A 15,075-nucleotide genomic window follows, 5' to 3' on the forward strand; every position below is an offset into this window, starting at 1 on the left:
GGGAGGAGTTGGCAGTGCCTTAGGGGGCGTGGACTAGAGGGGGCGGGGCTCGTCAACCTCCAGCAATGCTGGAATACAAAAAAAAAAAAAACCTGCAACAGCAGCATTGCCTTTTACGGCCAGCTTGGCACAATGACCAGCACTGCTCCCCCCCCCAAACCCTTCTCAGGTATGGACCTGTAGAGGCAGATGCATGCTATTGTTCTTTTATCACTTGCCAATGCACTGCTTGTGTATATTAGTCTTCCCTTACCCCACTTTCATTGTGTCAACAACCTCTTGCTGGCACTGAGCAGGGTGGAAGAGGTGTTTTAACCCCCTGTCCTTCCCCTAGCCCCCCAGCTGCAAATAGAAAGGTGCTGTGGGAATAGGAGAGGGACCAAGAGTGCGAACTGCAGAAAGGTAACACAGCTTTCTATGTAAGCTTTCTGTTTAAAAGAGCTACCCCAGTGATCTGTAAATGAAAAGTCCTAAGGGGAGCACTGCGGCTTACTCAGCAGTCGTATATAAAACTGATATAAAACAAGCCGGTTCATGTTATATAATAAGCATTGGCAAATAGTTATCACTTTGTTATGTGCGTTCTACTGGAGAGCAAGGGTGAGGAAGAGCATGGTGGCCAGTGGGAGAACATGCGAGTGAGCAGGGGGCTAAATATAAACTTTTCATAGTGTAGGCAAGTGTGATTTCTAGTGTGCGTCTGTGAGGGTGCGTAGGAATGCAATGTGTACATGTTTGCTGGAGGTATGGGCCTGCAACATAAACTTTATTTACAGCAAATATTGTGTCAGCCACATAATCAAATCGATTTATAGTGGAAATGGTGGTGTATATTGTCAGTGCAGCGTCATGATGATTTACACTGACAATACATACCCGTATTGGGAATGCGGTCAGTCATTTACATTACCAATGCCGGCATATATAGTGGGTGCATCCCCATGAGTGATTTGCGCAGTTAATACTGGCATGCATTATGGCAGCATCTTCATGAAAATGTTGTAAAATGCTCGTTTGTACTGTTGGTGGCCTGGCATCGACTGGAATCTTTCACATGCCATTGAGAACACATTGTGTGTGTGTGTGTGTTTTTTTTTTTTCTTAATGTTTATCACAAATTGTGCTTAAAATGCACAATTTCAAACCATTGTATTAAAAATGTTCTCTTCATTACTTCAGGCTCCCTGTCTACGCTAGGTCGGTCGCTCAATCGAATTCCCTTCTACTGAAAATAGAGTGCTACACCAGCCACAACTGACATTGAAAGGTTTTCAATGCCAGTGCCCCCTCAGGAACCACACACCACCATGGGCACCAAAGGGTGTCTATGCTGCTGCTCCTAACCCTTTCCTGCTCCCCCCACGCCCACAGCCTTCTTCTAAATGACTGCAGACAAAAAAACATAACTCTGCTGTAGATTATAAGCATTCCTAGACATGACCCAAAAGATATATATGCGAGGAACCGGTGTAGTAGGAGAGATCAACCTGTAAGAAGAGTGACCAGTTTTAGCTTGTGCACTCAGGCTTTTGGTGTTGGTGTCGACTGTCTCCTCCTCTTATGTGGGATATTACTAATGTTTAATTAAATGAACACTTCACCATTCAAATTCCTAGACTTGTTTTGTCAATCAGGTATTTACCACCACAATGTAATTTCAGTAGGAATCATGGTGTATTGCGGAAAACATTACCCTCTTCATAAGCTCATAATCGGTCAATGCCCTCATTCAGTTCTTAACACCATCAGGTTCAGATTATGTAAACGTTGCACAATATTGCTTCTAGATGGTCCAAAAAGGACAGCCCTAAGCGTTTCTGCCCATAGTAATGGTTCAAACATTAAGCCCTTCATCCGGTGCCTACAAACATATAATGGTAATTCGACCATTAAAGCATTCAAAAACGTATATGTTGTAACGAAAATGAACAACTCCAACACTCCACATGCTATCTCAAATGCCCAATCTTCTTAGTGTCTATCTGTTAATGTTTGGAAATAGTGATTCACTTATTGGGCCACAAAAATTCAACTTGCGTTAGATACCCATTAATTATCCGTCATGCTCCAGTTCTGCGACAATCAAAGAATGCAATGCCACTTAGGCATTTCATCCATTTACGTAAATCAAAGAATTATTCCAACATAGCTTGTTGTGGATTTACCAATTGTAGATGTCCCTTAGTCAATGAAAAGTTAATATGGTGATTCATTCGCCCAGACCGTATGCCTTACTTTGGTGAAACCAATAATCTTATTGTTGATGTTTCCTTACACATGTACAAGCTTTAAGATATTTTAGCAAGACTTCCAAAATATGAAATTTAAAATGTGGTGCTTCCTCGCCAGTTGAAAATGACAGAAAACAAACTATTTGAAGTTTGAAATCCTGAAGACACTTTTATGTCAAATGTATCGATCTTTCACCATCACATTTCCCCCACGTGACAAAAGCAACAACTGCACTTTATTGCATTGATGGCGAATAATGCCTTGTCACAATTGCGCTAACTATGGTAGATCTGAGTTACCCTTAACCACACGCGTTTCAGTTATATAGATATGTTATGGAAGGATGATATATTGTTATACATGTTCTTCTCTGGTAGACATGCATCAGGTTTTGGCTACCTGATGTCAGAGGTATGTACAATCAGTCGTTGACTCCCTACACCCTCCAGGGCAAAAGGAGCACTCCAGTTGCCAAATTCTGTCAATAAATGCATTCAGTGTAACAAGTGGCGTTTGGTTGTACCCTTTAAATCTAATGAACCCGTGCAGGGGGCATTGCACCTTGTTGAGAGATATACATGAGAAAAGACCCCCCCCCCCCAAACAGTGCAGTTAGTTTTACAGGGACAACAATTCCTCTTTTCAAAGCAGCCTGTTCGGTATAGCGAGCTGTGGGGAACCACAGTACAATATGGCAACTTTGATCAACAAGATGATAAACCACCAAATCCGGGGCCACTATTGGAGGGGGTGGGGGGTTCCTCCCGCCCATATCAACCTCAAGACTGCACAGCACAGTCTAACAAAACAACCATTGATGGGTACATTCAGGAAGAGATATGACATCCTTGATAGAATATTAATTTTCACAAGGGAGATTTTGGCAATAATGTAGATTGGGAACCTGATCCACCTCTACAGTTTCTTTCCAATAGTGAATGGCTCAGCATAATTTCTGTTCTAAAATATGGATACCCGAATCCCCAAATATAGAGCTTTGTTGGGCACCAGCAGAAGCCCATACAACTCTACCTTGTTAGTATACTAGGTGAGCGGTAACAGTTTAGACTTGGACAATTCATTTTCAGTCTTCAGTATCTACCAAACTCTGATAACGTCAATAATTGGAGCCTGTTGACATCAGGGATTTTGGTAGAAATTAACAAATCTGCATACAGAAATATAAGAACTTTCTGCATGTAGAATACAAGTCATTCGCTCCACAGCCAACTCAAACATCTGGAGAGCACTGGCAGCTCAATCAAAGAAGGTGTGCAGCCATTGACTCGTGCCCTCGATACCATAAAAAATCCAACCTGCACACCTAATTTAACTATGGTATTGATGAACGCTGCCTACTATTTGAAGTGAGTGTTAAGGTTGAATTAGTATGGTATGGAGTGAGCATTTATACGTTGGAGTTTCATGGTTGAATGTGTAGTGGGATAGTTAGTGTTTGTACCATAACAATATTTGTTCTGTTTGTAGACGTTTCTTTCTGTTTGAGTAAAAAGATGCAGTTGAAAAAGATGTTCTATTTTATATTACTGTTCTTTTTGGCAGTATGGTGTAAGGACTTGTGGCAAAGTGTGTAGCATTAAAGCATGTGGCGTACCATTGTGCAGCATATGAGCATGTGATGTACAAGAGCATGGTGTGAATGTGCTTAGAGTAAGAACGTGTACTGCAGCGTATCCCAACTGTGTGTATGTGATAAGTGGGTGTGGTGTACGGCATATATGAGGGAGTTATGTGGGTGTATGGCAAATTGGTGTAAAGTCATATGAAATGCACATGTCCTGTATGCCTACTATAGATATGAACACTCACAGTAAAGTGAAATTTAACTTTGATGCAAATTTTGATAATTATAGGAGGCATAATGTTTTTAATTTAGTACATGTATGCAATTTACATCTACTGTATGGCCCAGAAACCAATGAAAACTGACATCAAAGTAAGTCCTGACTTTGTGAGTTTGAATAAATATAAGTGTGTACATGTACATTGCACATAGAAAATGTACATTAATTCTGTGTATGTCTTCTACTGCTATACTTTTGAGCGCTCATATAACATATTGCATCAAAGTACAACCTACTTCACTATGTGTAGGAAGCATATAGGAGTGTTACATTCCATTCATGCAATTTGCATCTACTATATGTCTCCTATACATATGAAAACTTACATCAAGTATGTTCTGACTTTGTGGTTTTTCATACGAGCGGTAGTGTACATGTGTAATTTCTATATTAAGTGTACAGTAAGAGTTGGTGTACAGTAAGAGTGTGTGCTGAATAAGTGACAAATGAGTGGTGTGAATTCATATGAAATGCAAGTCCTGTACACATCCTTTGCGTACGAAAACTAATTTAAGTGAGGTTTGGCTTTGATGTGAGTTTTTATACATGTAGGAAGCATATAGGACTTTCCAACATGTACACAATTTACATCTCCTTTACGTATGAATACTCACATCAAAGTCAATGCTGACTGTTTAATAGTGTACATGTATGAAATGTGCATTGATTCTAGCTGTACAGTTTGTACAAAAGATGTACATTCATTCTGCTCATTTGCGATATACTGATGAATCTTAAATGTTGAAAATCTCTGAATTGGCCTGTTCAATAGTAGTTTTTCTAGTGCATCAATTCCTGGTAAGATCTGCGGGCATGAAAACTTCTTGATCGTCAAAGTGGCTAATATTGAGATATTTGGGGCAAAATTATTATTTTCGCTATGCAAAATTCCCATGATAGAAGCTGCCCAAAACGAAAACCTTTTCTTTAAATGTGAAGCCATTCATGAGAAATGTAGAAATGTTCCATGTACGGTTAGGTGCTTCCCAATGTTACTGTGGATTTTTTTCAAATCCCTTAGGAAGACCATAGTCGGAGATGGAAGAGGTGATGAAATGAGTTGTAAAATGCGTCCGTGTGTTTTTGACAGCAATTAGGTGGGTATGGAGTGGCTAGGTCATGAGCAGCAACCCATAGTTATCCGGATAGAGAATGGTTGCTGTGGCAGATTGTTGGTGGAATGCGATAGACCGAAGTATCGGACTATATGAACCGTTGGTCTGCATTTTGCGTGGGTGGGTCTTAGCTGTATTCTATTGGATGAGGTAATGCATATTTTGGGTGTGCGATTGAGTAGATGTTGTTGAGGTGTGCAAGTGAGTGGGCAGTGCCCGTGATGGTACGTTTGTGTTGCGCTGTGATGGTGTGCTTGAATTTCCATTGAATAGAGGCTGATATCTGAAAGGCAAAGATCTTGTCCGGAACTCATGCAGGTTTGACTGGGGTGCTTTCCTTTCGATGGGATGGAAATGTTCCTCCACCCCTGCCCCCTGTCAAATCGTCAAGTGCCCCAGCATTCCCGACGGGGTGAGTAACAGATCATCCAGGGGATAGGCTGAGATAGTCAGGCTGTTAATCGGATATCCTGTCCAGTCTTTCCTGGGTACTGAAATCCTCTGAGTCAAGGTTCTGTGTCTTTTAAACTAAAGATCACGCTGGTGAGGCCCCATTTAGAAAATAAAGAAAAGATAATCTCTTGCTCCAAACATCACATTCTTCACCCCATTTTTTCCTTTTCTTGGCTTCCGAATTGCTGAGGTGTATAGTATTCGTTTTTACCAGCAGGAGGTAGGCTTTAGCCTTGATATGGGCACTAAATGTTCAGATAAGCCTACTGGAGGATTTGCATGATTTTACTGATGCAGGAGGGTCTGCAGCTTTAGTCCTTTTGGCCCTTTCTGTATCCTTCAATACAGTGAACTACAAGAGGATGCTGCGTTGTCTCTCACCAAGGCTTTTGTGGTACTGTGCTAAAACTCGTTTTAATTATACTTGTTTGGCCAATTTTAAACTGTTGCCTTCGGTCCCTAAACATCCTTTTAAACCTTCTATAACCTATGAGGTCCACTAGGGCTTAGGATTTACACTGCTACTATTTAACATATGAGTGAACTTTTAACAGATTTGATCCATTGGTTTCATCTGCAGTTTTGCACTTATGCTAACATTCATAAATCATTCTCTGCTGAAAACATGAGCAGGGATTGGGCCCAAAAATGTAAATCCTGTTTGGCTGACCTTGATCAGCTAATGGGCTTGGATAGCCTTATGCTGAATGATGTTAAAACAGATTTTCGTAGTCAACTGCGCCCCAGGATATTGGTCTGACATTTACTATACACAGACATTTAGGACCCTTCGTTGCAAAACCAGGTGCTACTTGTACAGTATAGTCTGGCAAGTCTCTCTGCTATGTAATAAGATAACAGTTTTCAAATGGTGAATCTGCAAGGCATTTGTTGCCCCAAACATTTTGTGGGCTGCTTGGACATTTTGGAAAGTGTCGAACTAAGTTGTCAAGATAAAATATATACAAAGCTCAGCAGTACAAATGTATGTTTGTTACCATTTTTATTTTGTGAAAACTGCCCTTCAAGTTTAGTGTGACTAGAAACCCTACATGTTTTAATCAGCTGATATATGCAGAAACATCTTCAGGGGAAGGGTGCACCTCTCAAGTGAGCTATTTAAAAATAGTGGTATCCCACAAAACCTATATAAGTTGAGGGCAGGACCGACTATGATTTAGGGAGGCCAGACAGAATCTTCTGATTCCTATTCTTGTTGCAGACATAAGGTAAAAGAACACTTTAGAAGGATCCAAACATTCTCATTTTTTAGATCTTATTTTTGAAAATTTGTGATAAATAATCTCTGCACAACATGGTGCAGGACAGCATTAATCAGCTGAGTTATTAGCGGTTCCTATATTGGAGACCAATAGAAGAACGGGACCACTGTGTCCACAGGAACAACTTAATGAGCAAAGTTTACTGGTCTCCTTGCATAGGCCCAGTTGCTGAATCGGGTAAGAAGGTTCGGCTAAAAATGGACTCTGCCATGTTGAAGGCTTCTCCGATCTAGTCTACAGCTCCAACCAGCTGTTGCCATCTTGCAGTACTATGGAGGGTGTTCATGTTTTTCTCCAGTTATGCATGATTTCAGACGACTAGTGCTGTGATCTCTTCTAGGATTGATTATTGTATTTCAGTCCCTTAAGGCGTTCCCGACTGTGCCCTGTGTAAACTACAAAGGTTTTGAAACCTTGTTGCTCGCCTATTATTCAATATATGCCCTTGCGGCCACGTTTCTACAACTTTCCCACCCAACTGCACTGCTTGTCAGTAACGGTCAGAGTAAAGTTGAAGTCACTCTGCCTGGTACTTAAGCGTTTTTTTGACCCAACCTAGGTTTACTGGTAAATAGGCTGACCTGGGCAGTTTCATCTCAAGGCATTTCGCGCTCCCCTGATAACTTGGTAAAAATTCCAGCTTTTTGTCGGGATTCTATTCTGTTAGATTTTTCTAAAGTGCCAACTCGCCTGCAGGTCTCAGAGTGCTCACCAACAATACAGACAAACAGATGACCAGAAAGGAAGGGAAAATTCAGCAGACTATCTGGTTCATGATTTGCCAGGGATGAATCAAAGAAGCCAATCTAGCTACCACCTCCATCAAACAGGCCGGTTTTAAGGGCTCTCTTAAATTGCATCGACGGACCAATATTTTTGTGTCTGGTTAAAAGGCTTTGCAGCCCTCTTACCCTGGCTGAAAATAAGTGACCCAACTCTTCTTCCTATGACACTCTGCCCAAGTTAATTTCCCTCTCTTTCTACTGATGTCAGGACCTTGGTGCTGTTGACTTTCTTTCCAGCGCCAAGATGCCGAAGGATCTAAGTGCGCTTAACAAATGCCATTAAATAGAAATAGACATTTCTGAAATCTGTGCTCTTTAAAAGCAAATTAATTAGCTGTTCATCTTAACTGTAAGATGTTATGGTTGGGCATGCGTCCGCTAACACCTGTGACGTATTGCTAGGGGGACTAGTTGATTCCAGCACTTTGTGCCACAATATCCAGTCGCCGGTCTTTCATTCAACAAACTGATGGGGGGGGGGGGGGGGGAGTTGTTTTGGTTATCTTCGGCTGCAACAACTGGATTTAAGCACTTGGGGGTGAGAGTAAAACTGCAGGGCAGTAATGAAAACGTGGTGTTCCCGTGACAAGGAGTTATCTGTTCAAGCTGATTCCAGCATAGTATTTCTTAAAAGGCCCCGCTGTTCTACTCTCTGTTGCTTACTTAATTGGCCCCAATTTAAGATAATTGTATAGTTCCTGTTTCAAACTATGCCACCATGTAGAACAGCTCGTGGGCTCATATTGCCTAAGGTCTTAAAGTTCTCCGTTAAGTAACATGCACCAAAGTATCTGTTTTGTATTTTAAGTAGGTCACGCAGAAGAGTGACAGATGGCTGCCCTGTAGGAAAAGGGGAAAGGATCTGCTTCGCGCCATTAGAACATATCGTAGATGCTGACATCTTGGCAGTCGGGTGGCATATTGATGTACCCATTGGCTGGAGTCAAGCAGGTTAACGGAAGCAAATCCAGTTGCATACATTGGCAGGACTGAAAGAAATCGGGGATCGGGGAACATGACTGATGTGTTTGCATTCAAACAGAGCAGATTTTGAAGGACATTAAGAACAACATTTACATCTTCTCTTTGGCTTCTCGCTCAGCAAACATGGGTATTCATTTTCGCAGTGGGCAGTCAGAAGCCATTTAAAGTCTAAATAATAAAGGCCATTTTAGGGTGGACTTAAGGATTAAACGGGCATTACGGTAAAGTAACATTGAGAACTATATTGAACATTAATTCATTTACATAGCGCACAAGAAAATAGGTATTTACATACACTATTACAGAGGTGTCCAATCCTGCCCAGAAATAATTCAACAGAAGGAGGTATGTTGTTGTAAATTGTTGCAGCAAACATTTATCACACTTCCCACCCCCCACAGATTGTACCTGCAGGGGGTAGGCATTTCCATTCCCTTAACTTTAACAGCCCCCCACCGCAAAGGGAACAGGGGAGTAAAAAAATAATGATGAAAGAAAAATGGTAAATATACATTTGTGGTCCTACTAGGCCTTGTGACATTCGGACGTACAAGCGCAGTGAAGGAAGTGCAGGGGAGGGGGAAGGGAGAGAGCCAAGGTATGGGCAAGCGCTGGTGAGGGCCCGTAAGAGAAGTGCTGAGGGGAGCCAGGGGAGGAGGCCACTGGCTAAGTGCTAGCGTGGAGGAAACCCAGGGTGGGATGCACAGCCACCAGGGGTCCACTAGGGCAGTGCTTGGCGGGGGGGGGATAGGGTTCTGGTGTCGACTGGGCAGTAACCTGGTAGCCTGTGAGATTCATGAGGGTCCAGGCCCACGGTCTCGGCAGCAGTGGCGTGATTAGCAGGGAAGAGAAAGCGGTGGAGAAAAGCAGAGTTTTGAGACATTTCCGCAACTTGAGGAAGTCCGGCCCAAGTCTGAGAGGGGAAGCAACTGTACAGTTGAAGGGAAGGCCATCTTTCCACACCAGTATTCCAAATTGGTATTGGATGTTGCACACCTTGTATGGTCTCCCTCTTCTCCAGTCCTCCATTTCGATATGCACTCCGCCCAGTGATTCCCAACCTTCAGTCATCCATCTAGTTGTGGAGTGAGTGAACGGTGTCCCATGCTACTGTGATCACCCTATGATGGCAATGCAGATATTTATGCTCCTTAGTTTTGTAGAGCGAAGTAAACTCTTTGATACAGAAGGCCAGTCTAAGCCATTTGTTAGTGACTTTGCCAAATAACTAGATTAAATCTGTCATCTAAAGAAGATCCAATTCTAGGGCAACAAACACAGTGGCTGGAAGACTACTCGTTGCAGCTGGAGAGCACCTGAAAGGGCCTAAGAAACCTGTCTCATACTGTTGAGAAGGAGCAAGACTATAGTGAGAACAATGCCTACAAGAGCATTGAAAAGAGACAAAAAAGGAGGAAGATGCTTTGTGTGTCCAATTGAAAATTCTAGAAGAGCTTGAGCCTACATGTGATTTGCCAAAGGTTTATTGGAATGATAGCTGTTTTTTGCAGTTGAATCTAACTATTACATGACTGGCAGAAAGGCATAAAGTTAACACTGACACCGATGACATAGATACACATTTTCCACTAAGACTTTTGGTCTATACATTTTGGCTTTCCTCCAGGGTCATCTCGATGTAGACATGCCTAAGAGGCCCTGACCCAACACCTGTGTTCTCTCTAACCCCTGACATTTCCTCTGACTCCACCATTTGCTCATACTGCCTTCCACCTTATTCTCACAACCCGTATAGGTAGCATGTGTCCCTGACTATGATTTCTCCTCCTCCCCAATCTCCGTTTCACTTCCATGTTGGGTTTTTAATTAATCCTTGTCTCTCACTGAAGATCTCCACTCCTTCTTACCCCCTTCTATTGCTGCTGTTCTCCACGTTCTTTCTTTGATCTTTACCTTCACATCTTGATGTTCTCTAATCCCTCCTCCCCTTTATAGACCTGAGGTTTCACCTCTCCTTGCTCCTCATTTTTACTGCTAAACCACATCTCCTCCAGCCTCCACGCTCTGCTCCTCACACACCCTGGCTTTTGCCTGCCTTCCTCACATAGCTGGACTTTCCCCAAGGAATGGCACTTGTGTGTTATTGGCTTCCCTGTCTCTTCATTGTTTTCTTACTACCGGAGTTCTAACTTTGTCTGTCCGGGTGTACCGCACAGCACGAGCAAGCCGATAACAGGCTGCTCTGCCACTTTGGTTTATGGTGCACACCCTCCCAAACCCATGCCCCTGGTAGTGCAATTACCTCACTGTTCCAGCAGGGTAGCTGCTTGATTCCCTGACTGTTTCCTGCTTGTTCCAGCTCTGGGCTGCAGCGATGAGCCTCGTTTCTCTTCTTAGAATGATAGTTGGTATGCAATTAGAAATGGCTGTCCCTCATGCAGCATAACTAAAGCCTGCAGGACCCTCACTCAAGTTACTGTAGCCATGCCTGCTTCCATTAATCTCATAAAGGGCCAATGGGTCTAGCAGTACACATGTGATGAGTCCCTGGCTCCTGACCCTGGTGTTCGGGCTGAGAGGGGGACCAGGGGACTCTCTGTATACCTTCACCGGATCCAGCATCTGCCTCCATGGTCACCTTCCCAGACAGCCGATGGGTTAGGCAGTCACATGGTCACATCACCCTGCCACTACCGTTGTGAAATGTTTCCCTTTTCCGGCATCCCAGTTTAGATGTACCAATACTCATTTTCTCTTTGAGCCTTGGAAATGCAATGCAATTCAATTTAGAAGACTAATATGGCTGTTAGAGTTTGAGGGCCCATATGAACATTTTAGGATTTATTTTTCTGTCATGGGGAATCCGTTCAAGAAGAGAAAGAACCTTTATTTGAAACCAAAGTGTCCACCATTCATGTATAAACATGTAAGGTAGCTTGTCAGGAATTGGGTGCCTTATGAAATCAACTGGAAGCACAAAGGTTTCGACTTGAAATGCTGCATGCAACGAATGCACTGGGTTTTCAACCCGTCCCGAACCGAAACCTTTGTTGTCTTTTTTTAAATTATCTTTGATTGCCTCTGCTTGTCAAATAAAGTTTTTGCTTTGGGTAGCTGGAATGTTTAGCTGGACACGCTGATGTTTGAATTGACCGAAATCTGACAGACCTATCCAAATAGATCTGTTTGTATGCACCGTTGACAAGACACTTAAATATGTAACTTTGCACAAGACTGTGTTCTTTTTTTAAAATGAATGTTATCTCTCAGATACCATTGCTGTTTTGTAAGTTATTTAAAGTATTTGGATTATTCTTGTGTGCATTATTTTACATTTGTCACCATGTTTCATATTGAAGTGGAATTAAAGCTGAGAATGTATATTTTTCATTAAAGGGAGCATAGTGAGCGTGGGAGATCCTAAAAAGAAATATACTCAGTTTGAGAAAATTGGACAAGGGTAAGTCATCCTATTTGTCAATATAAATGTTATAAATGCACACTTCATTGGCATAGCCTTCCTAAGTAAATCTCTTATTTTGATGAATTGCTCAGTTTTTACCTTAACGATGTAAGTTTCCGACAAGTGTACTATAAGTCTTACTAAATGGCCCTTCTTTTATTTAGATTGCGAGATATCTATTTCATTTAGGAAAATGTTTGAAGCTCTTGTTTTAATTGATCCAGTATTGGCAATGAAAGGCAATATTTATTATAAAAGGAACAAAACGGGTAAATTACAGTCATTGTTTAATGTAAAAAGACATTATTCGAACACGTCTTTTTAGGAACCTGGCTTGCTGTATATTCTTTTTCTATGTGTTGTGTTTTTTCTCTTTTGTTATTTTTAATTTTTGAGAATACGTTCTTATTTTTGTATATTGAAGAGAAGTTTGCTATAACTATAATTTTATTATGTATTTTGTCCAATATGAAGTTCATTATTATTGTGACAAAGGAACAACCGAACACCCCATCGCTAACAATTGTTCAACACCATTGTTCTCCCAACAAAGGAAGTGGTTGGTTGAATGACTTTAAGGACACAGAATATTTCTGTAATAACATAGAATATTCTCCTCTGCGTACTAAAACAATGCTTATGATGGGTTAAAAGATGGTGTTAGAGTTCTGCGCGCTTTAGTTTCAATGTACTAAGACTTAGGGGATGGATAGCATTTCTTAGAAAGTGAAAGGATCGATCTACACAAACTGATTTAAGGATCTGTGTGTAAAAGACCACCTATCCTATCAGAATTCTCTTTACTAGCACAAAGCCTCAGGAGTGTGGCCGCCATCTTGCTTATCTGCTTTTCTGGCTTCCAGCTTTCATTGTCCCTCTTTGCTTCTTTTCTGCTCTTATCATTTCCAGGTTTAACCTAGACTGTGCCTTGCCCTGCAGCAAGTTATACTCATACATAGTACAATCTTCCTAATATGCCCATCTCCAGCATCTCTCTGTTGTGGGTCTGTAATTGGCAAGGTCTTCTACCTAAATGGTTGTTGTACTGTTACGCTCACCTGGTCTCCACAGGGGCGCCAAGCGGAGCTGGATGGTCCGGTGTAGAGTGGTTCCTCGTGTCCCCCTCTGATTCCCCTTTTCGTCACCAAAGCAGGTTGCCTAAAAGGTTGAACCAAATGGTACCCAACCATAAAGACGAGGGCAACTCCCGCCTCCCATGACCTCTTCTTGCACCCCTCTGCTATGTCTCACCTTACCCCTCTGCTATGTCTCACCTTTGTTATGAATGGCGGACTCTCCATCCTGCGACTGTGTACAGGGGTGCGTAGTAGTTCAATGATCTAGTTACTTCACTGATCCAGACCACTGTGACTCGATGGGTAAGTCTTTATTCCAAAGTATGGATTGCTTAAGAGTTCAAGTTGCCAAAAGTTCACTCCTGTGCCTCTTCCTTACAGGTTTCCCCTCAGTGCTTAATATGGAGCTGGGTCCCTTCCGGAAATGGTAGCTGGCTTCCAAGGTAGGCCTAGCGGCAGCGTTATGCAATGATCTTTCCACACGGATTTTAAAGTCTGAATGAGGCCTCCCCCCCCCCCACTGCGCGGCTAACCTGATGTCTTCTTTTGTTTTCTACAGTTGCGGCAGCTCCGGAGCAGCGATCGGATGATGGAGCTTGATCGAGTGAAGGTGCTTCTATGGATCGCTGGAATGAGCAGCCTTCTGGTAAGTATTAGCGTTGCGCTGCTAACCTGGTGTCTTTTCCTTTGCAGCTCAGCAGAAGCGGTGACTCCAGAGCGACCGAGAGAGAGCATCAGGTAAGAGTCTTGTTCTGTTCTCTTCTCTCTCTTTCTTCCTTGCAGGTAACTCGAGAGGACGGGATGGGCGTGGCTGAAGACAGACCTGGAGTTTGCAGACATGGTGAGCGTTACGCTGCAGGAGTGCAGAATAACGCGAAGCGTGTTCTGTACTGAAGGCGTGGTTTATATAGCCTTCAAGAAGTAGTTCCCAGGTATATAGCCTTCAAGAAGTAGTTCCCAGGTATATAGCCTTCAAGAAGTAGTTCCCAAGTAGTCCCTCCAACCACACCCTAGCAAGTCGTCCCTTGGTAAAGTAGTCCCTTCAGCCTGCCTCAGACTGGTCTGCATGTGGTTCTCTCCCTTTTGAAACCTGCCTTACTTGAGATGGCAGCATGAACCTTAGGGAATCCTTTGAGACTTTGAAGGTCCCCATGGGTGCCAATACCCTGGGCTGGTTGGTCTGTTCCAGGTGTCTGGGGGCAGGTACCGTGACATGTACTGTTTGTCCTGTTGCTCCCCAGCTGGCACTGGTTATTTTTCCTTGTTAAGAAGGTTAGAATATCCCTTTCTCTGTGACGGCTGAGAGTTTAAAAATACAAGCTGCCATTTTGGAATAAGGGGTATTTGATGGCATATCCACCTGGCTGAGGGCATCATTCCTGTCTTTTGTATTGGGTTCCCCTTGGGTTGTGGTGGTGCTCTGTTTGGGCACATATTCAAATATTGTCCCTGGGGGCTAGAGGAAGGCCCCCACAAGGAAATATGTGACTCTGGGTCCTTTCTCAGGATGGTTTGTGTGCCCGATTCCCTGGGCGATCAACTTGAGCTATCCCCAAACGGCTCTTCTAAAACCAAGTTTGGCTGCAGAATAACACCCCCACCATATCGGTCTGCCCTGCATTGTGTGATTTCTGTGTAGCACCCACGCTGGAAACAGGGAACAGCTTGGTGGTGATCCCCAGAGTGTAGCTCTAAGTGGGATTGGTTAACTGTGTTAAAACCATAAACTGTATTCCATTCTGCTGTTCTCCTGGCAGGGAGGTGAAGGGTACCTAGCAGATACACTTGTGCTTATGAGGCATGATGCTTATGAAATTGGGGGAAAGGGGTATAAGATTTCCCCTGTATACCATCTATG

The 15,075-nt window shown here is 42.8% G+C and overlaps 1 protein-coding gene across 3 annotated transcripts in view; it reads left to right on the forward strand.

Annotated features, from left to right (window-relative positions):
- Nucleotides 1-15,075, forward strand: part of PAK1 (p21 (RAC1) activated kinase 1) — a 724,626-nt gene that overhangs the window by 510,380 nt on the left and 199,171 nt on the right. For all 3 annotated transcript variants that reach the window (XM_069639982.1, XM_069639985.1, XM_069639983.1), the window contains exon 9: nucleotides 12,075-12,138. In XM_069639982.1, the coding sequence (XP_069496083.1) occupies nucleotides 12,075-12,138 (64 nt within the window). The remainder of the gene's footprint in view (nucleotides 1-12,074; nucleotides 12,139-15,075) is intronic.

Source organism: Ambystoma mexicanum, chromosome 7q (genome assembly GCF_040938575.1).
Source record: "Ambystoma mexicanum isolate Mex_15411 chromosome 7q, UKY_AmexF1_1, whole genome shotgun sequence".
Lineage (NCBI taxonomy): Eukaryota > Metazoa > Chordata > Amphibia > Caudata > Ambystomatidae > Ambystoma > Ambystoma mexicanum.